We start from the raw sequence: 26742 nt of genomic DNA on the forward strand, positions 1-26742 counted from the left end.
CATTTTCAGGAACACAATTAAGATGCTTCATTCACTGGAGAAAAATAAAAGTAGAAAATGAAGCAACACACTCCATAATACAACATTTCTTTTTCAATAATATGTTTTACAACTAAGGGATGTTCTTTGTTGAAGTGTAAAGTATGCAGTATTAAATTATATTATCTTTAAGTTACAACTCTCTGTTACATTATCCAGACATTCTTACTGCAGCAAATATTTTCCATCTATGGAAAATCCATGTGTTACACATTTTTAATTATCACCCATAAAAAACAATTTTTCCAACCTGCAACACAAAACATCAGATAAATGTGCCATGGACTTGTATTTTACATGTTGTTTTAGTAAGATAAGTGCCATACACAATAAACAGATATTTTTAAGAAATCTATAATTCAGTTATTTGGACATCCTTAATAACTCTAAATACGAAGTTCAAGAGGGGTTAATTGTTAGCTTTTGTTCACATTTACACCTTCATACATATTATCTGTGGATTCTGAGTGGAAACAAAATGCTTTCTTTGAAGTATATCAGTAAGAAGGATAGAAGAAAATCTAAATAGTTTCTGTTTGAGCATTTCTTTACTGATTCATTCATAGGGTTTCATGGATGACAACATGGAGCAAAACCTATAGAGCTGCTAGATGAGTTTGGTAGACATTAACAACAAACACAGCTATGAATAAGTGATTGTGTTCACAGTATCAGCAGTTAATTAAGTAATTAATTTGCTTCCAACAAGTGACAAAAAAAGCACGAGCTTAACTTAGAACACTATATCTGTAATTCTTTCATTAATAGCACAACACAAAGGATTTATAATTCACATTTTCTTAAGCTACACAGGTATATTTAACAAAAAGAATAACTGGTAGCACAACTCTTCAGGTTTTTTCTTTTTCTTCTTCTTCTTCCCCTCCCCCAACTACATGATTTAATTCTGGGGGATTTAAACACTTAGGTATAAGCCATTTCCTGCAGTCTCTCTGAAATTTGTCATCCTCTTTAACTTTTTGTACTCATTGGGTATGAAGTTATAATACATGGCTCTTTGATATATATTAGCCTGAGTCTTCTGCAGTCAATAAATTGTCACTACTCTACTACGAATTATTTGTGTTGCACAGGGAGCTGCCACTTTGAAGAAAGCTCACTTACATCAAATAGCTTCTATTTCTCTCTTATATAATTTACAGTATCAAACTGACACTCAACATACAACAACAGTAATCTAAGTGCCATTTTGTAACGGCTTAGAATTTTAGCAGCATGGAAAGCTGCCCAATACTAAAACCAGGTCTCAGCCACAGTCAGCCTGCCAAACAATGCCCCTGCTGATACTGTAATCCAGAATCTCCGACACTTCTGTAACCACCATACGTATGTGCCACTGACGTAGGAGTGGAACAGTCTTCAGTAAGTTTCAGCAGTTTGACTGCTGCACAACAGTTGGATCCTGGTCATCAGCTCCCATTCCTGAGGCTTCCAGGCGATGTAGAAACATGGCTCTCCTGTAAACTCAGCACTGGACTGCCATATTTAAACTCCCAGGTCCAGTCTGTCGCCATCGGCACAGCTGGGCCTTTCTATAAAACACAGCCTGTGCCAGGTTGTCACCGTATGTATGACACCACCACAGTACATTTGCTGTCTCTGGGCTGTGAAGCAGCATCTGCTCTCTGATAGTGTCACTTGGGGCTGCAAGCATCTGCCTCTGCCTCCATGATCTAGGTCAAGCCAGGAGTTCCAGACAGCCCAGCAATCTCCACTGCCCACCAACTGGTAATTCCATATTCATTGCGTGAGTATTCCTGCTAGATTTGCCTGCCTAGCCCTGGCTGCCACGTGGCTCATTACTGTTCACCATAAATTGTCTGGTTGTTGCAGATGCACTTATTTGCATTGCACGTATGGCTGTTAATAAAGAGATTTGACAACAGATTGGCTGCTTAAATTGGCGGCACTTCCACCCACCTCCAACAAGGAACAACTTACCCACACCTTCTCATAACAATGACCCATTACACTTGGTTTTAGAACAACTGTTGAAGGCTGCTTTGGTGAACCAATTCAGGGCAGAAACAAAGACGATGCTGCAGCAGTGGCAATCAGTGCAAGTTTTTAAGTAAGTGCACTTTAACTTTTGTTTGGGCCTTTAAGGTTGTGCTTTTCTTTCTTTCCTTTCTTTTCTGTACACCAGTGATTGTAGTAGCAACCAAAAATGTCTGTCGGTGAGAAAGTTACAACTCAGGTGATGATATAGATTTCCTGAATGAGATAGCCAAAAAGCCAGCTGATAATGAGGCTTTGTGTAGGGAAACATGTTTAACGGATGGAAGAAAGAAATGGCCGACTTCTAACGTGTCTCCAGGCACCTTTGATGCTGATACTGACTCACTGGTGTGCCTCATTTTCGAATAAACTGAGGAAGATGTTCTTTTTTCTTTAGGCCACATACAGCCATGAAGTTAGGTACATGGAGTAACAAGCAGCTGTTAAGTACAGCTTGTTTAAAATTAGTACAGGATGCTAGAAAGTACGTAATGGGCTATGAGAAGTTGCAGAAGTTCAGTCTTTTAGTATAAAAAGCATGGGTATTGGTAGAAAATTTTTTAATGTTAATACACATGAACTGACAAATGATGATTCAGCCAATAAGGCTATTCTGCAGGAAGCAGAACAATGGGCACTTGATGTGTTTTTAAGGTGTCTGCAGCTGAGATGCCATGAAAAGTGTGCATGGAATTCCTGAAAACCTCGAACGAAGCGAAGCAGTAGCAACTGTGGCAGCTTTGTCTGTGCCAGTGTCAGTGATTAGACCAAGAGAGGAGCGGGTAGTTTTTAATACAGAGGTCATATGTTATTGATGTGGCTCTCACCACATTCAGTGGTTTTCTACAAAGCCACAGTCTAAAAGGTGCAAACAGGTCGGGCACTCTTTTCAGAAATAGCAGCAGCTGTGTGAAGATGGAATCAGGGTAACACGTGTACCTCCATTAAATGGGATGGGGGTGCTGTGATCTCTGCGCAACACTCCCAGTAAGTCTGACCACAGGACAGCCCTGTGTGAAATCAGTGGCAGACATTTGCCTGTCTGGCTATGTTTAAGGAGGACTCTGTATGTTTTTTTTTTTTGGATACATGATCACAGGCAGGTATCCTTGGCTAATCAGTGTTGGTGCAGTGAATTTACACCAAACATGTTGTAGGCTAAGTGGTGTAGGTAGTAATAGTGCTCACTTGCTCGGTTTGGTATTGTTGGATTTCTGAGTGTGGAGGAGGAACTTCCGGGTGTGTCTGGAAGTTCACCTTAGCATAGGCATAAGCTGCAATGTCACTCTCGGCCAGGACTTCCCTGTTAAACATCACACCAATGTCAATCTACAATAGCTGGATGGGACATTCTGTCTTGGTTTTAGTGCTGAGAGAACCAAACTGTTGCAAAGAACACCTGAAATGTAAGGAAAACCAATTAAACTGAACACATGGTCTCTTAGACACAACTTGTGGGATACAATATGAAAAGGATGGGAGGACTGCTTTGGTTCGATATAGGAGCTGACTTGCAGATATACTTGATCTGTAGTGAAGCCAGAGAACAAAGAACGAGTTGACTGGGGATTTCAGTGTAGAGTACATGAACCCAGGACAGTCTGTCAGTTTAATTGCATCAAGGGGAAAGGTGTTGCATCTGAACGGATGTGACAGAGTGGACACGGAGAGATTATTAGAGGAATACACAGAATTATTTAACCTGCCTGGACCAGTGCCTGCTATGTCACTAGTGCAGCACATAATTGCCACTGCAAACAGGTCGCCTATGTACAAGAAACCATATTGGGTCCCCCATCATCCACTAGCAATGATAGGAGTTTACTGAACAACAGCTGCAGGACAGAATTATAGAAGAAAATGCCAGTCCCTGGTCAGCACTGGTTGTCATTGTGCCAGAGAAGTCCTGAGATGGTAAGAAGATTAATAGGTTCTGCTGCAATTATAGCTATTTAAACCAGTGAACAACAACTGATCAATACCCCATGCCGAACATTACGGAGACCTTAGACAGTGTGGGGCAATGCTGATATTTTACCCTCATGGACTTATGAACATTCCACAGCTTATTAGATGGGGTGCTATGGGGGTCTGAATCCAAAAGAATACATGGTCTTCCTGGATGATATCATTGTTTTCTTCAAGGACATCTGGGAGCACATGGTATATCTATGAGAGGTATCTGAATGGGTACAGGGGTATGACCCTGACTCTTATTGCCACTTCATATTACAGGAGGCCTGCTCTTTAGGCCATATTTTCGGACATGATGATGTACGAAACTGACCCATGACTAGTACAAGCCATAAAAGATTTCCCAACGACAAACAAAGTAGAAGAGTTGTAGTCATATCTTGGGATCACCAATTTTTACTGAAGATATATTCCAAAATATGCAGATGTAGGAAGGCCCCTTATGCCTTTGTTGAAGGATGTAGTAAAGTTACAATGGACTTCAGATTGCAAAACAACATTTGAGTGATTGAAAAAATTACTAGCCTGTGGTCCCACCCTTGCTTTTCCCAACTACCAAAAATAGTTTATATTGCCCTGTGATTTGAGCAGCCGTGCTCTAGGCTGTGTCTTAAGCTGTCAAGAGAGAGAGAGAGAGAGAGAGAGAGAGAGAGACAGGAAAGAACACCCACTAGCATACACTTCTAGATAGCTCAATAAAGCAGAAAAAAACTACTCAAATACTGAAAAAGAAATGCTCATGCTAATTTTTTGCATCTCTTATTTCTGCTGATATCTATACAGGCACTGTCACCAAGTTTGGGCATTACTGAGTTAAAAGCAGCTCCATATTTAATTTCCCAAGTGAGTCTATTTGTACACTGCAAGGTGGCTAGGCCATGCAATGCAATCATGGTGACATTGCAGAGAGACCATGCAATTACAAACCAGCCTGCAGAGTATTTCTACACCATCATGAGGTGTTGATCTGGGTGCGCCTAGAAGCAATGTATCATGACAACAAGCGTGCTATTGATCGCTGCAATACCCACCGTTTATAGCACAGCTTTGCACAGTCTGATAGCACCCTCCATGACTCTGGGTCCATGGGAGTCTCTATCATGCTTCACACCATGGCCCAACCAATAGCTAACATCAGTCTGGGCAGTCTGCTCCACCAGACCAGCTCAAAGTTTTTAGTCCACACCCATGGACTTAGAAAATCACTAAAGATAAGCCACCCTCAGGCTCCATGGCAGCACTGAAGCCCTGCCTTGGAGAGCAGCGATCTGCAGCCAGGGCGATAATGCTGCCATACTTCTAAATCAGTAGCAAAGGGTGCCTGTGAGAATTCAGCAGATGTTTACATTGCTGGCTTTGCTCATTCAGGGCCAAAGAGTGTAAACTGAGGCATGCACTGATGAGTGGGGTGAACAGCGTCAGCAAAGCAGGAAGTGGATATCAAATGGCGTCCTGCTGCCATGACTTTCTTGACATCACTGGTACCGCCAGTGGACCACGTGCCTGCAGACAGCATGGGTATCGCAGCACTTTTATTTTGTAACTTAATATCAAATAACATGCATTCAAAATTCACAACCCGCCACTCAACTACCTCTACATCATCCTAGCTTGCTACAGAGAGGTGTCAGAAGTATCTGTGGACCTCATCAGCCAACTGGCCAAAAACGTCGATCTCCACACAGCATGGCTTCACAACCACAGCATGCAGTTTCATCAAACAGTGGGGTGAGTGAGAAGACTACAGGTTTTTGTGGTTGTTTTCTTTGTTTTATGTGTAGAGGGCATGTAGTCTAAGCAAGTGATACACAGGGATTTGATGGTTATATTTGTACAGCCAGGAGAACTGGCTCAACGTTCACAATTCTGTGGCAATACAAAGGAGCATTATTTACTGCTTGTGATATGTGGTTAGTGTGATTTGCCAGGGCATTCTGCACCTTGTGTGGATTCAGTACCAGTAATTCATGTTAATTGTCATTGGTAAGGGCATGTGCCTAGTCAGTGCACAGGGTCATGATGGATGATGATAAAACATAATACGTCAGTGTGAGCTGTGTCATACAGCCTGTTGTGATAATATTTTGTGTTCTTTAAGTTTGTTTTGGAGATTAAGGTCCCTCAATGGTAGAGTCTCAAATGTAGTGTGTCACTAGTTGGGAGACAGTTCAAATATTGGTTAATGAAGTGAAATGGTGCAACTGAAAGCAGATAATGCATATTTGCATTATAGGCTTAAAGCTAGGGAGGAATGGCTAGAATTAGCCAAGCAAGCTATTCCTTTATTAGATCCAGCCACAGCCAGTTCGATCACACCCTTCTCTGAAAAGTCAACTGAAGACATAATGACCCGGTTAGCAGCTAATTTGGGGTGGAGGGGGGGGGGTGGGGGGGGGGGGGGGAGGTGGTCACGGAATAAGTTATTAGAGGTGACAAAGTTACAGCTAGTAGAGGAAGCCAACATGAATGTCAGTTATCTATACAGGTGAACCATACTTCCCCAAAATTCTCCCAAGAAAACAAGATCACCCATTCACCTTCCCCATTACAATCCTGACATGCTCATGCTCATTTCATTTCATATTGCTTAGAAATGTTGGTTTGTTTTTCCTACTCGTCTGCATTAACTTACATTTTTCTACATTTACAGCTAACTACCATTCATCACACCAACTAAAAATATTGTCTAAGTTATCTTGTATCCTTCTACAGTCACTCAACTTCGACACATTCCTGTACATCACAGACTGCTGCCCACTCTGTCCACCAGATCATTTATGTATATAGAAAATAACAGTGGTCCTATCACACTCCATGGGGCACTATTGATGACACCGTTTCACTCACCATTGTGGAAATCATACTACTTAAGTGGTCTACGAGTCACTTTCATACCTGGGAACCCGTTGCGTATGCTTGTATCTTCGTTAACAACATGCAGTGGCATACCATGTCAAATGCTTTTTGGAGAAATATGGAATTTGCCTGTTGCCCATCATCCACAGTTTGCAGTATGTAATGAGAGAAAATGGCAGGCTGAGTTTTGCATGAGTATTAGTTTCTAAAACTCTACTGATTCGTGAACACGTTCAAGAATTCTGCAGCAGTCCAATGTTAAGGATATTGGTCTGTAATTTTGCAGATCCATTCTTTTACCCTTCGGTAGAGAATTTTGTGGGCAGAATACAGAAGGTGAATGTGCTGACACATGATTTAGAGGAGAGTGACATGGGAAACAGAGATCTACTCCATGAAACAGAACAGAGGGTATCGGACGCATTTTTAAGGGGTTTGCCGTGTGATGTGCCTAGAAGGGTGAGGAGGGGTGTTCCGAATTATTTATATCCTATGGTCAGTTTATCTATTGGTGAGTGTGAAGAAACTGATGTAGTAACAGGAATATGGGATAAGAGTGTTCTTTATTAACGTGAGATGTTGCAGCTGTTGGGCAATGGGACATGGACACCACCAATGTGATTGTAGAAATGGTAAGGAGAAACGGGATGAATAAGCAAGTGTTAAATGAAAAAGGAAACCACAATTCTACTAGTATGAGTGCAGAGATGGAGTGTAGTATAGAGGGAATAATGAAGGGTATGAAGCACAAGTTGTTATTGGTCACTGGCGTGCGTGTGTCAGTAGCAAATATGGTCCTTGTGGGTCAGAGGTGATTAAATCCTCCATACTACAAATAAGGTGGAGTTGGAGATAGTGAGTCTTTAGGCTCAGCAATGGTAGATTTTCAGGTGGGGATGTAGTGTTTTAAGCAGTGCATAGAGGTTGTAGTCCAGGTAAGTGATCATCACTGCATGGTCTAACCCCAAGATTTTCTGATAATGCAGTATACCAAAATTGACCTTATATGATGTATAGTTGATGGTAGAGGGACAATATTCCAACTGGAGGATACAGCTGCCAGGATATTACAAATGCGAGGTGCACCAATCTTAAGGAGTGAACCACCTAAACTGCTGTCAACACACTAAAGATTAATTCACATGATATTATGCTGCAAGTAAGCAGGAAGTTGGTCTAGGTAAATATGGGACCGGAATGGCCCATTAATGCATTGGGCTTTGTGGAACCATTGGTGAAAATGACAAATTAGACACATCACATTGCTTTTTAAGGAGAAGTATAGTATGCATACGGGATGAAATGTAAACGAAAGTAGTGTCTGTGAATTTAGATAATTTTGGCGCTGATGAAGTACAGCTGACCAAAGGAATGTTATTACCTAATTTGGAAGTCCTGAGAACTTTCCTGGCATGTATAGTTTCAATCATGCTTGTATGAGCTACTGGAGTTGGCAGTCATGCATGCATGCATGCATGCAGTTTGCTTCCTTGTGTGAATGAATGATGTGTTTTTCTTTTTTTCCTGGCAGAGTCTGTGGCTGAAAGATTATGCATAAATGTCTTTTAATTGTGTGTGTGTTTTGTGTAGCGGAATAATACTTTTTTTTGTGTGAAGGTTAACTTTTTTTTTGGTCAATTTATCAGTAAACTATACATCTCACGCGCAAATTGTTGGTAATAAGGATTTTACAGCACTTTACTGAGTGTGTCCACACCACTAATCAATTCTAATAATGAAACTGTAAAACTGCTGTGCCTGTCTGAATACACTAATCTCCAAAACTAGTAGACAAATTTTCAGAGCATTTTTTGCAGATATCTTGAGTGTACCTTTGGGCAACATATAGGCTTCATTTCATTATATGATTCATTTCCAGTCATCAGAACTCCACAACTGAAATGTATTTTATGAAATTCATGTTGGAAAATACATCAAAAGTGATTCTATTTACTGAGCCGTCATTTTTTATTTATAAGATCATCATCAGGACACAAATCATCATCTTGGCATATTATGTGCTTGTATAAACCATCATGTTCTTCATAATGACCATTCTGACTGATGTTTCAAACATACAAGGTCAAATCTGCTTCTAAATTTCTACCTTTGTAAATTTCAGATACAGACAACATTACAGGTTGAACATATGTGATGGATGTCATTAAACAGCTTAATGTGAATAGCCAACATCTACTCAAACTCTCCTCTACTGTCATGAAATATTGGACATGATTGAAGAGCAAAGTGTACATATCACATATGTCATTATCTGAAATGTCTTACACTCAAATCCTTGCAATTATTACAATCTTTGCTATTCTGTTTTTTTAAGCCTTCTAGTGGTACACATACAATTACATAGTAATAGAGGAAATTGCTTTGGGTGTAAGGTGTAGAGCTATGAATGGAGAGGAAATGAGATAAGAAAATGAATAAGTTTTCTGAACCATGAATTCCCTCAACAGCATACAGTAAAAGAAGAATTGATAGAGGTTTGATGCATAATGTACAGGAAATAAATAAAATCTTAAAAAGAAATACATCAGTAAAATAAATTGTGTCTTATTTCAGATTCCACAACTGATAGGAGAGGATAGGAGGTGATCACGACTAGAGTCATATTTTTATTGATGTTATACAACATCTATTTCATTCACGAAATTTTGTCCAATTTGCAATCTTTGTAATGATGACACTACATCTACTGCTTACTCCATATTTCACTATGAATATCTTTCTTCTACCTCACAACTATGTCCTATTAAAAGTACATGTATACGTCTCAATAAATTATTAATTTATATGAAACAGCTAGAATTCTCTTCACAAAAACGTTCAAGGAAATTGTTTTCTGAATACCTTCATTTTCCTAACAGGAAGTTCATCCTGGCTCTTTGGTAGGTACTCCAGCAAATGACTCCGACTCAGCTGTAACGGTTTGTAGCTGCGCTGAATCCCCATGACTTCTATAAGATGATTTTTCACTGTCAAGTAAAAAGAAAGAGGCACATACAAGTGTGTGATATTGACATTAACAAGTGATCAGTGCCATGAATATATAGTATTTTTTTGCCCTGATAACATAAACATGTTAGTTACTAAAGGTATTTTTAAATAAATATGACAGCTAAACTTTTGTTTTATCTCTAAGCCCTAATCATGCTGTGGCTTCAAATAACTGAAAGAACAGAATGGAAAAAGAGAGTAAGTCTTCAGGGATGCACAAAATTCCAGTTGGTTGTACCTAAAAAGAAAATAAAAGAAATGGATCAATCTGGCTATAATGAGGAGATGTAACAAAGCTACAGCTGATGATCATGATGCTTTAAGGAGGATAGCTGGAACAGAAAATCAGTGCAAATATTGATTTTTATCATTGTTAGCCAACAGTAAATTCCTTCCTGAAATTCAGGGAAATAGAATGTGGTTTGCAATAATTACATGAAGTTCCTGAAATATGTAAATGCAAGAAACTATAGGAAACAGTTCTGAGAAGTGAAAGAAAATAACACATTCACACTAAAACAAAATACAATATTTATATGCAGTGATCACATGTTATGAGAAATACTTGGAAAATAATCAGTTGGTCAGAGAGAGAGAGAGAGAGAGAGAGAGAGAAAGCAGGAGTAAAAGTATACACACAAAAGAATGCAGGGCTGTTACGAAATTGACAATATAGCTCTGAAATTTCGTAATATAATAATATAACAGATTTCAGTCAAGTTGGGTGAACATAATTCTTGCGAAGGTCCTGAGTTTGAGTCTCAGTCTGACACACAGTTTTAATCTACCAGGAAGTTTCACTTCAGCACACTCCACTGCAGTGTGAAAATCTCATTCTCGAAACATCCCAGGCTGTGGCTAGGACACATCTTGACAATATCCTTACTTCCAGGCATGAAAGAGAGCTTCTGTGAAGTTTGGAAGGTAGGAGATGAGGCCTTGGTCAAAGTGAAGCAGTGAGGATGGGTTGTGAGTCATGCTTGGGTGGCTCAGTCGATAGAGAACTTGCCTATGAAAGGCAACTGCCTATGGAAAGCAAAGGTCCCGAGTTTGAGTCTCGGTCCGGTCCACAGTTTTGACATTAGAATGGTGGAAGCAGTCAAAATTACACCTGTCGTACTTTTTTCTTTCATTGTCATATCCAATTTATTTACTTCATTAATGAAATCATGTGACTTTTCCTAAGTGTTTCTCTTGTGTATGGTGATGTAGTAGGATTTACGAAATATATTTTTTTCTTCAACATTTCATTTGATATATCTTGAATGGTAGAAGGGGTAAAATTTGACCCCACTGTAATTTCTCTTCTGAATACATATAAATTATCCAATGATGAAGAAGCAAGAGTCAGCAGTCATGCAGAGCTGTTGCTGCTTATTGTTGCAACTTGCCACCTGTAAATTCCAATCTATCACAGTTATTACTGTATCATTTAGGAATAGTTTTTGTCCATGAAAAATGTTTTCAAACATGTGTCAACAGCATTGACTTTCTGATGAAGAAGTGTTACATCTCTTTGAATTTGAATCAGAGATTGACTTCACTGATGAAGATGATGATACTGTACCTGAGACATGTGACCGAGGAGCGATTAGTGGAAGAGTATTCATATGCTGATCTACATCAATTGTCACAGCTTTCATCACAACAGGTACAGTTGGAAGTGTCTACAAAGATGGTTGCCATGGATGGAACAATGTGGGATATTGCCAATTTTTGAACCATGTGAGAGATTGCCAATTTTTTGTTTTCTGGAAAAAGGTCAACTGTGAACATTCTAAAGGAGAGAGGAGGTCCCAATGCTTACATCTGCCAATGAGTAGATGACTCTGTCATCAGTGCCTTCCGTCTTATTTTTGATGAAGGAACGCTATGTCTCATGAAGAAATACAAAGAATCAAATGCTCAAAAAATACTAAAAAACCAATGGCTGGATTGTGTCACTTGAGGAAATACAGATACCGAGAGCCATCAAGTAGGATTGGGGTGTCATTTGTGCAAAAGGTATGTCGCACTCTTGGGGGACCCGAGCTGAATGTCTGGCACCCAACAAATTTTCTCTTGTATCTGAAATTTGGGGAAAGTTGACTGAAAACTGTATTCCTTCTTAACACCCTGGAGAAAATATGACCACTGATGAGCCACAAGCAAAACAAGATGCAAGTTCACTCAATTCACACACAAATATGGTCTCAAATTCTGGTTGGCTGTCGATGTAACAACAAAGTATACATGAAATGCTTTCCCATACCTCAGCAAAGAGGACATGCATAGAGAGAAGCAACCATTTGGAAAGTACACTGTTCTGTATGTCATGCAGTCATTTGGAAATAAAAGAAGAAATGTGATGAGACAACTTCTTTATGTGTCTTAAAATTGCTAAGACACGCAAAGAAAAGAAAACTTCATTAGTTTGTACAATGAACAAGATTCATTGTGAAATCCCCCATGAAGTAAGGAAGCCCAATGCTGAAACACACTCCACCACCATCCTACATCATACAGGCAACACAGACTGTGCCATAAGACTTTATACCAAGAAAATAACAATCAAAATGTCATTCTTCTGAGTACACTGCATGCTGAAGTAACAGTAAGCAAGGAAGGAAAGAAAGAAGAAACCTGAGGCCTTAACATTCTACAAAGCAGCAAAATATGGGGCGGACGTGGTTGACCAAATGACCCGTAAATATGCTACAGAGATTGCATGTAGGAGATGGCGAATGCAAGCCTTCTGCAACATCCTGGTCATGGTGGCAATAAATGCAGGAGTCGTCTACAACATAGTTACAAACAGGAAAATGGAAAGGAAGAAGTTCATACTTCAGCTGGTGAATGAACTCAAGGAAACGAAAGAGCAAGAACATCAGGCAGAGAAAGAGGATATAGGATTGAAATCATGTAGAAAGCAAAGGAAGTGCCAAATCAGCCTCTGCAAAGGCAACAAGACCATTGAAAACTTTGTAAACTGCCTCAAAGCTGTGTGAGGAAAATGTGGGTGTAAAACAGAAATCACCTGTGCTAAGTGTATCTAGCAGAGTCCAATGACTTGAGTTGTAGAACACTTGTAAGAGTGATATGGACCAAAAATACTAAATGTGTCTAGAAGATGTGTCTAGAAGATTGTACAGATAGATGATAAATGAAAATCTATAGTTCGAGAAATTTGTTGGCATTAGCAACAATCAATTTATAGGATATTTTCTTGTTGAAATAAATAAGTAATTATTAATATATCTAAAAACAAAGATGATGAGACTTACCAAACAAAAGCGCTGGCAGGTCGATAGACACACAAACAAATACAAACATACACACAAAATTCAAGCTTTCGCAACAAACAGTTGCTTCGTCAGGAAAGAGGGAAGGAGAGGGAAAGACGAAAGGATGTGGGTTTTAAGGGAGAGGGTAAGGAGTCATTCCAATCCCGGGAGCGGAAAGACTTACCTTAGGGGGAAAAAAGGACAGGTATACACTCGCACACACACACATATCCATCCGCACATACACAGACACAAGCAGACATTTTCACACTGGCATACAAGAACAAAGCAATGTCATCACAGACCATGCTATGTCACTTGGGCATGGACAATTGCCTTGTACCTGGGATAAAGGGGGCTCCCTGTTAGTATCCTATTGTGCCCATACTGTTTAACATCATGATCTTCCAGATGAGTAAGTAATTATTAATTATCATGTTAAATAATTACTGTGACTACTAGTAAAAAAGGAATGGAATAACAAAAACTAAAATAAAGTACTTGTTTAAGTCAAACATGAAAATATTTTATGTGGAATCAAAATGAGTCCTTTCTGCCATTTTAGGAATGTCAGAAACTCTGCCATTCTAGTGTTAATCTGCCAGGAAGTTTCACATCAGTGCACACTCCACTGCAGAATGAAAATTTCATTCTGAAAACAATAACTATTTAACTAGTTTTTTTTTCATTTTAAGTAGCATAGACCATTTTTGTAATTGACAAACTTTTCGTCAATTGCACTGTTATTGAAGTTGTTATTAGCTAATATTTTATCTGCACTTCATGGAAGGCTTTCAAGGCAGTTTTTTTGAAAAGACTGAAAGGAATGATGTGTTCACTGCCACAAAGCTGTCACCACCTGTAGGACTATCTGCCAAATAACAAAGGAAAAAAAGGAGTACACATAATGAAAAGAAAGTTACTTTTCACTGTTGTGAATGACCATTGGACATTATTACAATATCATTTTAGCAGTCCTCTGGCTCACTTCAATGTTACATGGATCCATATTATATAAGAAACTAATAGTGAAGACAATACAAACAAAGAACTACAGTGCATACATTATAAAACATTTACTTGGGTTGTTCAATGAACAATAACTACTGTACCCAGGAACCAGCAAAGATTACCACAATCCCTTTAATATCCTCCAGTGATACCGATACAGACCTACCACATAGAGCAGTGCAGCTGGGGCAGTCTCCATGGGGTGACACACTGGCATACAAGAACAAAGCAAGGTCATCACAGGCCATGCTATGTCACTTGGGCATGGGCAATTGCCTTGTACCTGGGATAAAGGGGGCTCCCTGTTAGTATCATATTGTGCCCATACTGTTTAACATCATGATCTTCCAGATTAGTGCAACATTGATGAACACTGCTGTAATACTTGTTGCCTTTCATGGACTCTATGTGGTTTACTTGTGTTTGTGCAATTGAAGACTCTTGGCTCTGAACTGATTTTCAAATTGTGTAGCCTAGTATTACACTGCTGAGTGAACTCTGTGTTCCATCCTGTCATTAACGTATCTTGTATTAGTTCAATAAAGTGTGGTTATGAGGTATTTTAAATTGTGTGTGAACAAAAACCAGTAAAATGAATATGGAATTTGTAAAGGCATGTCAGCTACAAATGGAATTGGAAGAACAGTAAATGGAACAAGAGTGGGTACAGCAAGAGCAACGACTTGAGCAACAGGAGCAGCAAGAATAAAAGCTAGGAGCACAATTTGTGGAGCTCCATCTGGAGCAGATAGCACCCACCATCAGCCCCCCCCCCCCCCCCCCCCCAGCTGCCAGCAGGACCTGCATTCTCGGCAGGCAATGATGATAAAGAGGACTAGTAATCCTATAGACTGCAACAGCACTTCACAGCATTTGAGGTAAACCAATCTCAATAGTCAGCAGCAAGTCTTTCTTTCTTGGTATGGTCCAGATATGTTTCAGTTACTGCCTAAACTAGCTCCAGCAGCAGACCCTGACTTGTTGCCTTTTGTAGAAATGTGTGAATTGCTAATGACATATTATAGAAGCAAACACCCATAGTAGCAGCTATACTGCATTTTCATCAGTCACAAAAAAGTCAGGCCAAGCTTATCAAAGCTTGGTTTAGATCACAAGTGCTCATTTTAATGTTGTCAGTCTCATATACGTGGTCAGTGTCATACATGAATTCACTGAGTAATGATATGCAGATAAAGAAATCTGCCACAAAGCATTAAAATTACTAAATCCAAATTACTCAAGCAACTGACCTCACGCAATGGACCAATGCAGAACTTATAGATTAGCCTCCAGATATAGTTAAAGTATGAAGCTGTAGAAGCTCATGTATGAGTAGTTCAAATGCTGCCACAGCATCAAATTGTTAGCCAGGCTTCAGCCAAAAATCAGTGCAGAGCAAGCAAATAGCATGCCAGCCTGGACAGCAACCTGAAACTTTTCCCACCTCATGGAATACAGGGGGAATGTATACAACATTCACACTACATCTACATCTACATCTACATCCATACTCCGCAAGCCACCTGACGGTGTGTGGCGGAGGGTACCTTCAGTACCTCTATCGGTTCTCCCTTCTATTCCAGTCTCGTATTGTTCGTGGAAAGAAGGATTGTCGGTATGCCTCTGTGTGGGCTCTAATCTCTCTGATTTTATCCTCATGGTCTCTTCGCGAGATATACGTAGGAGGGAGCAATATAGTGCTTGACTCTTCGGTGAAGGTATGTTCTCGAAACTTTGACAAAAGCCCGTACCGAGCTACTGAGCGTCTCTCCTGCAGAGTCTTCCACTGGAGTTTTTCTATCATCTCCGTAACGCTTTCGCGATTACTAAATGATCCTGTAACGAAGCGCGCTGCTCTCCGTTGGATCTTCTCTATGTCTTGTATCAACCCTATCTGGTACGGATCCCACACTGCTGAGCAGTATTCAAGCAGTGGGCGAACAAGCGTACTGTAACCTACTTCCTTTGTTTTCGGATTGCATTTCCTTAGGATTCTTCCAATGAATCTCAGTCTGGCATCTGCTTTACCGACAATCAACATTATATGATCATTCCATTTTAAATCACTCCTAATGCGTACTCCCAGATAATTTATGGTATTAACTGCTTCCAGTTGCTGACCTGCTATTTTGTAGCAGCAGTCACTGTGCTCTCATTTCTTGCACTCAATGTTTCACTTCATACAACTGGCTTAACTGCCGTTTCTGTGATGTGGTATGACAGTGCTGTAAAAAACAAGGCCATTCAGTAGTTGTGTACTATAGCAATTAAGTGCAGGGGTTCTGGGAAGGTTCAGCATGAAAAATAGACACAGTAGTAGCTAAATATTACAGTACCTGTGGTGGAAAAAATCCTACAAAATGTCAGTGAACCTAACTATAAAATAATACCAAAGGTGTTTCTTAATCGCACTGATGCTATAGTAACTTTAATCAACTTGGAAATTTATCATCAAATTGTGTCCACACCATTACCTTGAGCTATCCCACATTTGGTGCCATAGAGTGATCAGAGCACTCGAATATGGACACATTCAGTGCTGAAGCAGAGTACAAGAAAGTGACTTGCAACTATTGATAGTGGATCAGTATAGAATAACAAATATTTTGAGACACTGTGTATCTACAAATTTTGAATCCACATACAGGTCACAGTACATTTAATTGAGCAGGACATTCTCTTCAAACCCTATAACACTTACATAAGGAATTTGAGTCACTATTTGCACCAGGTCTTGAGTATGCTAACAATTTCACAGTGCGTATCATTTTAAAGCCTGAAGCAACATCCAAATTCTGCATGGTATACCTAGTGCCAACTGCAGCAACACAATCAATTAAAGAAGAACCTGACCACCAAAAAAGTTTGGAAATTCTCAAACCTTTCATGTCACGTAATTAGGATATAATGACAACAGTAAGAAAGAAACCAAATGAATTACTAAGATAATGTGGAGATTTAAAATCAACAATTAATTATGAGTCAATCATAGATTCATGTCTAATCCCCAAGCTACAAGAATTGCCATCAAAATTAGCTCAAGGGGAGTATTTCTTAAAAACAAATTTAGAAGATACTTGCCTGCAGTTGCCACTAGACAAAAATTCACAAAATATAACGGTTACCAAAAGTCCTTTGGTTTGTGCAAAAATATACTGCTTCTGGTTGTGTCAAAATTGTGCCAACAATTTCTCAGTATTATCTTGAGCAACTATGAGCATCTTCACTTGTTGCACAAGTTACCTGACAATATCTTAGAGACAGATCATAGCAAAACTGAGCACCTGAAGAATTTGCATGCAATATTTTGTCATCTTTAAGAAGCCGACCTAAAGTGTAACACTGACAAATATAAGTATTTCAAAAAGAAAGTAGAGTGCCTCAGCATGGATTAGCACAAAAGGCACCATACATGAAGTGCACCATGTAGCTGCTATCAGTGTACTGCCATACACATAGAAACTATCAACACTACAAGCATTCTTACGGAAACTCAGCCATTACTCAATATTTATCACAGAAGCAGTTGATCTCCTGCATTCATTCAACAAACAATGCTACAAAGATTTAATGTTTATTTGATTAAAGGAATGACAATTACTATTCCAAAAACTGAAATGGAAACTCCAATCATGACCCTTTCTAGCCATGTACACACCTAGAAAAACATCAGTGGTAGCAGCAGATGTGTCCCAATATAGTCTAGGTGCAGTGCTTGCACTTCAAAATCAAGGTGTAGCAGAGTTGCCCATTCATTCTGCTTAGAAGATGTTAACAGCAGTATAAATAAATTATTCACAAATTGAAAATGAGGCACTTACTGTAATTTTTGCACTAAAGAAATTTCATATACGTGAATGATGTGAAATTCCATTTGGTCACTGACCAAAAACCATTCCTTGGATCATTTGGTCCAAGGACAACGAATCTCAGAAAAGACAGCTCAAAGACTGCAGTGGTGAGCTCTGTATCTACGTTAGTACAACCATGCCATCTACTAAAAGCTAACAGGGAAACATGCAAGCACTGATGCCTAGACCCAATTACCTGGAAGTCTGTGCAGGTGAACACATCGTCAAACTTCCCTTATATTAATAAAATTATATCCACTACCACAGAAACATCAATTAGGGCAATGAACAAAAGTTTTTTTTTTAATTTTTCTATTGAAGACCTCCTCAGACAATAATTTATGACCATAGACCACAATTTAGAATGAAGAACCTTGAGGATTTCTGATATAAGAATGGTATATAACACAGGAAATTGGCACTATTCACCCTTGAAGCAATGGCAAAATGGAAAGTAAGATCATGACATTTGAACAGCAGATGCTGAAAACTTCTGGGGAGGCATCCAAGAACACAGCTCTAACTATTTCTTAACACTTACAGAACAATGGTGACTAATGGAAGGAGCCTGACTGAGGTGTTTCACAGCTGTCAGCCAAGGATGCTGTTCCATCTCCTGCCTCCAGAGTCAAGAACATAATAAGCCTAACAACCATTGTGTTTACACACACTAGGATGTTCTGTTTCATATAGACGATACCTTATATTCATCCACGGTTATGTCTTTGCAGGGCTACCTCACGTATGAGGTTGACGCCAGTAGTGGGGCCTGCAGAGAAGACACCAAAATCAATTGTGGCTGTGGTGGTGACACCACCACCACCACCACCACCACCACCACCACCACCACCACCACCACCACTACACCCCCCCTCCCTCCCCTCATCCTCTGTCACTTCTGTAGCAACTTGAGCCAGTACTATGACAGCCACACCTCCTGCTCCAACTGACACAAGTCCCTCTAATGGAGATCACAACCAGGGTCTCTCAGCCAGATGCTCCAGTGGCCAGGCTGTGCCCAGACTGGTGACTGTCAGTGCTGCAGGGTCATTTTGGCCTATTGTACTGAACCCAACGGGGAGGGATATAGTATCCAGAAGCACTATTGATACAGGCCCATCAGAGATGGCTATGCAGCTTGGGGCAGTCTCTCATGAGAGGGAAGCACACAAGAGCAGGGCAGTGTCATGTTAAGGCCTTAGTGGCGTGGCGTGGCATGGCCAGATGCCTTGTGTCTGGGATAAAGACCAATTACCATTTCAACATCAACATTGTTAGACTATGTTGTTTACCATTGGATCTGCTATGTGGACCCATTGACAACAAATACTGCTATGATACTTTGTTTTGTCTCAAAAACTCTGCTTGGTAGACTAGTGTTTGTTGTCAAGTGAACTCATTGTTCCACCCTGCTATTTATGGTATCTTGTGTTCGTGCAATAAATTGAGGGCTCTTATTGTGGTATAGGAAAATATGCAGTGTCAGTGTCTTACTGGCACAAGATAGAAAAACAAAAGACACAGGACCTTGCAGAAATGATGTCACAAGCTTTATTGGGTCATTAAGGACTATGGAAGGAATTAATCTTTGAAACAAGTAGTAAAGGCAGAAGCTCCAGTCATTTTATCAGAGAGGGAGGACATTGGTGCTTAGACTTAAATGATTTTCATGCAACATTTTTTTTATAAGTCTTGCTATTATGTCTAAGATCTCATCTCTATCTACAGTATTGTTTTTAATCTTAAATTTACAACAAAGTTTTTATCTGACTTTTCTCCCAGCTCAGTTCCTCTGTAATGAAATATGTGATTTAATTTTAATTTCATTTGGCCTCTGTTTTTTCCCCACCTAATAATCCTACTATAGTCCGTTTGATGTAACTTAATTTCTCTTCTATCTGCAGTTTATTCTCCCAAAATGTTAGAAAATAGAAGCAATTGGTTTTCTAATGTGTCATCAGCCAAACTTTGTACAGAAAGTCACAGAAACAGAAGTAGCTAGGTGTATCTCATGACCTAAAGCCATTACCTAGGTACCCTTAATCCACTGCTCCCAGCAGCCTTTCACTAAGATCAGAATTCCAACATGTGAGGAACTTGCAAGTGCAGTAAAATTTCCAACAACCCATCTGTGATATGCTAGCCTACCAGGCCCCAAAGTTCCATGAGACACATGAATAGTGCTAAACCTTGGCAGAGTTATGCTCACAGACACTTCAGCCCAAGCCTGAGTGTTTATCTCAGAGCCTGAGATCAGAATCATCAGATCCTCGGGTTGCTAGTCAAAAAATAAAAGTTAAATTTCTCATTAGTAGTGTATGCCTAGTCTACATCTATAGACTCTATCAAAGGAGAACGGGTAGTGCTGGTATGACATCAGTCCACAGCTCTGTACATGCTCCAAAGGAAGAAGAGTTCAGTATGTGATGTCTATGTCTTCTGTACTGGTGTTGGCAGGGAAAGAAGCATGTGGGATGCAGCAAACAGGTCTGGTGTTAATAACACAACTGATGTCTTGGATATCATAATTGTAATGCTGAATTTTTCAATTATATATGGGTCACAGATTATGAACAATTGCATATCCCCCCATGAACCATGGACCTTGCTGTTGGTGGGGAGGCTTGCGTGCCTCAGCGATACAGATAGCAGTACTGTAGGTGCAACCACAACGGAGGGGTATCTGTTGAGAGGCCAGACAAATGTGTGGTTCCTGAAGAGGGGCAGCAGCCTTTTCAGTAGTTGCAAGGGCAACAGTCTGGATGATTGACTAATCTGGCCTTGTAACAATAACCAAAACGGCCTTGCTGTGCTGGTACTGCGAACGGCTGAAAGCAAGGGGAAACTACGGCCGTAATTTTTCCCGAGGACATGCAGCTTTACTGTATGGTTAAATGATGATGGCATCCTCTTGGATAAAATATTCCACAGGTAAAATAGTCCCCCATTCCGATCTCCAGGTGGGGACTACTCAAGAGGATGTCGTTATCAGGAGAAAGAAAACTGGTGTTCTACGGATCGGAGCGTGGCATGTCAGATCCCTTAATCGGGCAGATGGTTAGAAAATTTAAAAAGAAAAATGGATAAGTTAAAGTTAGATATAGTGGGAATTAGTGAAGTTCGGTGGAAGGAGGAACAAGACTTCTGGTCAGGTTACTACAGGGTTATAAACACAAAATCAAATAGGGGTAATGCAGGAGTAGGGTTTAATAATGAATAGGAAAATAGGAATGCGGGTAAGCTACTACAAACAGCATAGTAAACGCATTATTGTGGCCAAGATACAGGGTGTTTCAAAAATGACCGGTATATTTGAAACGGCAATAAAAACTAAATGAGCAGCGATAGAAATACACCATTTGTTGCAATATGCTTGGGACAACAGTACATTTTCAGGCAGACAAACTTTCGAAATTACAGTAGTTACAATTTTCAACAACAGATGACGCTGCGGTCTGGGAAACTCTATAGTACGATATTTTCCACATATCCACCATGCGTAGCAATAATATGGCGTAGTCTCTGAATGAAATTACCCGAAACCTTTGACAACGTGTCTGGTGGAATGGCTTCACATGCAGATGAGATGTACTGCTTCAGCTGTTCAATTGTTTCTGGATTCTGGCGGTACACCTGGTCTTTCAAGTGTCCCCACAGAAAGAAGTCACAGGGGTTCATGTCTGGCGAATAGGGAGGCCAATCCACGCCGCCTCCTGTATGTTTCGGATAGCCCAAAGCAATCACACGATCATCGAAATATTCATTCAGGAAATTAAAGACGTCGGCCGTGCGATGTGGCCGGGCACCATCTTGCATAAACCACGAGGTGTTCGCAGTGTCGTCTAAGGCAGTTTGTACCGCCACAAATTCATGAAGAATGTCCAGATAGCGTGATGCAGTAATCGTTTCGGATCTGAAAAATGGGCCAATGATTCCTTTGGAAGAAATGGCACCCAGACCAGTACTTTTTGAGGATGCAGGGACGATGGGACTGCAACATGGGGCTTTTCGGTTCCCCATATGCGCCAGTTCTGTTTATTGACGAAGCCGTCCAGGTAAAAATAAGCTTTGTCAGTAAACCAAATGCTGCCCACATGCATATCGCCGTCATCAATCCTGTGCACTATATTGTTAGCGAATGTCTCTCGTGCAGCAATGGTAGCGGTGTTGAGGGGTTGCCGCGTTTGAATTTTGTATGGATAGAGGTGTAAACTCTGGTGCATGAGACGATACGTGGACGTTGGCGTCATTTGGACCGCAGCTGCAACACGGCGAACGGAAACCCGAGGCCGCTGTTGGATCACCTGCTGCACTAGCTGCGCGTTGCCCTCTGTGGTTGCCGTACGCGGTCGCCCTACCTTTCCAGCACGTTCATCCGTCACGTTCCCAGTCCATTGAAATTTTTCAAACAGATCCTTTATTGTATTGCTTTTCGGTACTTTGGTTACATTAAACCTCTGTTGAAAACTTCGTCTTGTTGCAACAACACTGTGTTCTAGGCGGTGGAATTCCAACACCAGAAAAATCCTCTGTTCTAAGGAATAGACCATGTTGTCTACAGCACACTTGCACGTTGTGAACAGCACACGCTTACAGCAGAAAGACGACGTACAGAATGGCGCACCCACAGATTGCGTTGTCTTCTATATCTTTCACATCACTTGCAACGCCATCTGTTGTTGAAAATTGTAACTACTGTAATTTCGAAAGTTTGTCCGCCTGAAAATGTACTGTTGTCCCAAGCATATTGCAACAAACGGTGTATTTCTATCGCTGCTCGTTTAGTTTTTATTGCCGTTTCAAATATACCGGTCATTTTTGAAACACCCTGTAGATACGAAGCCCATGCCTACTACAGTAGTACAAGTTTATATGCCAACTAGCTCTACAGATGACGAAGAAATTGAAGAAATGTATGATGAAATAAAAGAAATTATTCAGATTGTGAAGGGAGACGAAAATTTAATAGTCATGGGTGACTGGAATTCGGTAGTAGGAAAAGGGAGAGAAGGAAACGTAGTAGGTGAATATGGATTGGGGGTAAGAAATGAAAGAGGAAGCCAACTGGTAGAACTTTGCACAGAGCACAACATAATCATAGCTAACACATGGTTCAAGAATCATGAAAGAAGGTTGTATACATGGAAGAAGCCTGGAAATACTGACAGGTTTCAGATAGATTATATAATGGTAAGACAGGTTTTAAATTGTAAGACATTTCCAGGGGCAGATGTGGACTCTGACCACAATCTATTGGTTATGACCTGTAGATTAAAACTGAAGAAACTGCAAAAAGGTGGGAATTTAAAGAGATGGGACCTGGATAAACTGAAAGAACCAGAGGTTGTACAGAGTTTCAGGGAGAGCATAAGGGAACAATTGACAGGAATGGGGGAAAGAAATACAGTAGAAGAAGAATGGCTAGCTTTGAGGGATGAAGTAGTGAAGGCAGCACAGGATCAAGTAGGTAAAAAGACGAGGGCTAGTAGAAATCCTTGGGTAACAGAAGAAATACTGAATTTAATTGTTGAAAGGAGAAAATATAAAAATGCAGTAAATGAAGCAGGCAAAAAGGAATACAAACGTCTCAAAAATGAGATAGACAGGAAGTGCAAAATGGCTAAGCACGCATGGCTAGAGGACAAATGTATGTACAGGCTTATCTCACTAGGGGTAAGATAGATACAGCCTACAGGAAAATTAAAGAGAGCGTCAGAGAAAAGAGAACCACTTGTATGAATATCAAAAGCTCAGATGGAAACCCAGTTCTAAGCAAAGAAGGGAAAGCAGAAAGGTGGAAGGAGTATATAGAGGGTCTATACAAGGGTGATGTACTTGAGGACAATATTACGGAAATGGAAGAGGATGTAGATGAAGATGAAATGGGAGATATAATACTGCATGAAGAGTTTCACAGAGCACTGAAAGACCTGAGTCGAAACAAGGCCCCGGGAGTAGACAACATTCCATTAGAACTACTGACAGCCTTGGGAGAGCCAGTCCTGACGAAACTCTACAATCTGGTGAGCAAGATGTATGAAACAGGCGAAATACCCTCAGACTTCAAGAAGAATATAATAATTCCAATCCCAAAGAAAGCAGGTGTTGAAAGATGTGAAAATTACCGAACTATCAATTTAATAAGTCACAGCTGCAAAATACTAACGCGAATTCTTTACAGACGAATGGAAAAACTGGTAGAAGCCGACCTCGGGGCAAACCTACGTTTCTAGCATTTGTAGACTTAGAGAAAGCTTTTGATAATGTTGACTGGAATACGCTCTTTCAAATTCTTAAGGTGGCAGGGGTAAAATACAGGGAGCGAAAGGCTATTTACAATTTGTACAGAAACCAGATGGCAGTTATAAGAGTCGAGGGACATGAAAGGGAAGCAGTGGTTGGGAAGGGAGTGAGACAGGGTTGTAGTCTCTCCCCGATGTTATTCAATCTGTATATGGAGCAAGCAGTGAAGGGGAAGCAGTGGTTGGGAAGGGAGTGAGACAGGGTTGTAGTCTCTCCCCGATGTTATTCAATCTGTATATGGAGCAAGCAGTGAAGGAAACAAAAGAAACATTCAGAGTAGGTATTAAAATCCATAGAGAAGAAATAAAAACTTTGAGGTTCGCCAATGACATTGTAATTCTGTCAGAGACAGCAAAGGACTTGGAAGAGCAGTTGAACGGAATGGACAGTGTCTTGAAAGGAGGATATAAGATGAACATCAACAAAAGCAAAACGAGGATAATGGAATGTAGTCAAATTAAGTCAGGTGATGCTGAGGGAATTAGATTAGAGAATGAGACACTTAAAGCAGTAAAGGAGTTTTGCTATTTGGGGAGCAAAATAACTGATGATTGTCGAAGTAGAGAGGATATAAAATGTAGACTGGCAATGGCAAGGAAAGCGTTTCTGAAGGAGAGAAATTTGTTAACATCGAGTATAGATTTAAATGTCAGGAAGTCTTTTTTGAAAGTATTTGAATGGTGTGTAGCCATGTATGGAAATGAAACGCAGACGATAAATAGTTTAGACAAGAAGAGAATAGAAGCTTTTGAAATGTGGTGCTACAGAAGAATGCTGAAGATTAGATGGGTAGATCACATAACTAATGAGGAAGTATTGAATAGGATTGGGGAGAAGAGAAGTTTGTGGCACAACTTGACTAGAAGAAGGGATCGGTTGGTAGGACATGTGTTGAGGCATCAAGGGATCACCAATTTAGTATTGGAGGGCAGCGTGGAGGGTAAAAATCATAGAGGGAGACCAAGAGATGAATACACTAAGCAGATTCAGAAGGATGTAGGCTGCAGTAGGTACTGGAAGATGAAGAAGCTTGCACAGGATAGAGTAGCATGGAGAGCTGCATCAAACCAGTCTCAGGACTGAAGACCACAACAACAACAGCATTTTGTATCTATGTGACTGTAGGACAATCATATTATAACATAAATAGAACAGAGCATAATACTATTTTTGCTACATTTAAAAGAGAGCTATACAGAACAATTATGTAGACATTTTCTGTTTCATTTTTCTTCAACTAGTTTATCAATATTAGGACATAATATCTGTGATGTTTGTAATCCAAGACTGGGTGTTAGGTTGTGATCTGACAAGGTGCTTCAGGATTTGGACTTTGCTAATTTTGTAACAGATGAGAAGTGGTCTCCCATGTAAGTTGAAACAAAGATACATAATATCTGTGGAGTGAATGCATACAACCACAAAATCTGGTTTGGCTAACATTCTTGTAGAAATCAGCAAGGTCTTCCTTGTGGTAATACTTGTCTTTCAACAAATCATCACACTGTACATTTAACAGTTCCATTTGGTAGCCGGTAGGAACTTTGATGACTTACTGAATAGAGGGTTGCAAAGAAACATAGTAGGTGATGTTGCTACATCATGAAACCTGAACTCAAACTGGTTAAGAAGATTTTGTAGGATCTGCACATATTCATCAGAGAGACTAATATCTGGAGTACACATATGTGACAACTTCAGAAAATGCACAATGTATCCAGCCAGCAGTTGATTTGTTCACAGATCCAATGCCATTTGGACAGCTTTGATACTACAATACATTCCTATTATGATGAGGCCCTTGCCTTGGAATGATTTATTTAAATTAAATCAGCAAGGAAAGCTAAGTCACAAAATCAGGTTTATTCTTGCAACCAAGAAGTGGACTATTTTAATTTGTCATGAATAATGCTATTTCATCTCTTAACTCGAAAACCCAATCTAATACCTTATCCTGGTTAGCCAGCACACTTCACAATGCTAATGGAGATCACAATACAGACTGCCACACTCTTCAAGAAAAATTTTAAACTCTCTGTGTCCAAGGTCTCTTGAAAGGATGGGATTTATAGCTTAAAACATGGTGTCCACACCCTTTTTAACTTTAATGTACCTGGCACAAAGATTCTCTTGATAAAAGATGCAGTGGATTGCAACGAGATCATAAGTCTTGCAAGGAACATGTTTCATATGTACTTTCATCTGTGTTATTAATCCAGCATTGACTCCTACCACAGACAGAGCCACATCTGTGGCAGAAACCATCTTATTTCAAATCAGGCCAGCACTTTCAACAGCTCTTTGAACACCTTTGAAAGTGTCCAACCCTGTGGTGGTGCCCTTAAGGGGAAGTAAATCCAATACTTCCTCTGTGATGTTCAATTTGTCATCGATGACACCCTTAATCAAAACACCTA

At 40.1% G+C, this 26742-nt stretch overlaps 1 protein-coding gene across 1 annotated transcript in view; it reads right to left on the reverse strand.

Moving 5' to 3' along the window:
• LOC126162410 (acyl-coenzyme A thioesterase 9, mitochondrial-like) overlaps positions 1-26742 on the reverse strand; it is a 90741-nt gene that overhangs the window by 58250 nt on the left and 5749 nt on the right. Inside the window, exon 3 of the mRNA XM_049918906.1 lies at positions 9751-9875. Coding sequence (XP_049774863.1) covers positions 9751-9875 — 125 coding nt within the window. The remainder of the gene's footprint in view (positions 1-9750; positions 9876-26742) is intronic.

The sequence above is a fragment of the Schistocerca cancellata genome, chromosome 2, assembly GCF_023864275.1.
Source record: "Schistocerca cancellata isolate TAMUIC-IGC-003103 chromosome 2, iqSchCanc2.1, whole genome shotgun sequence".
NCBI classification, from domain to species: Eukaryota; Metazoa; Arthropoda; class Insecta; order Orthoptera; family Acrididae; genus Schistocerca; species Schistocerca cancellata.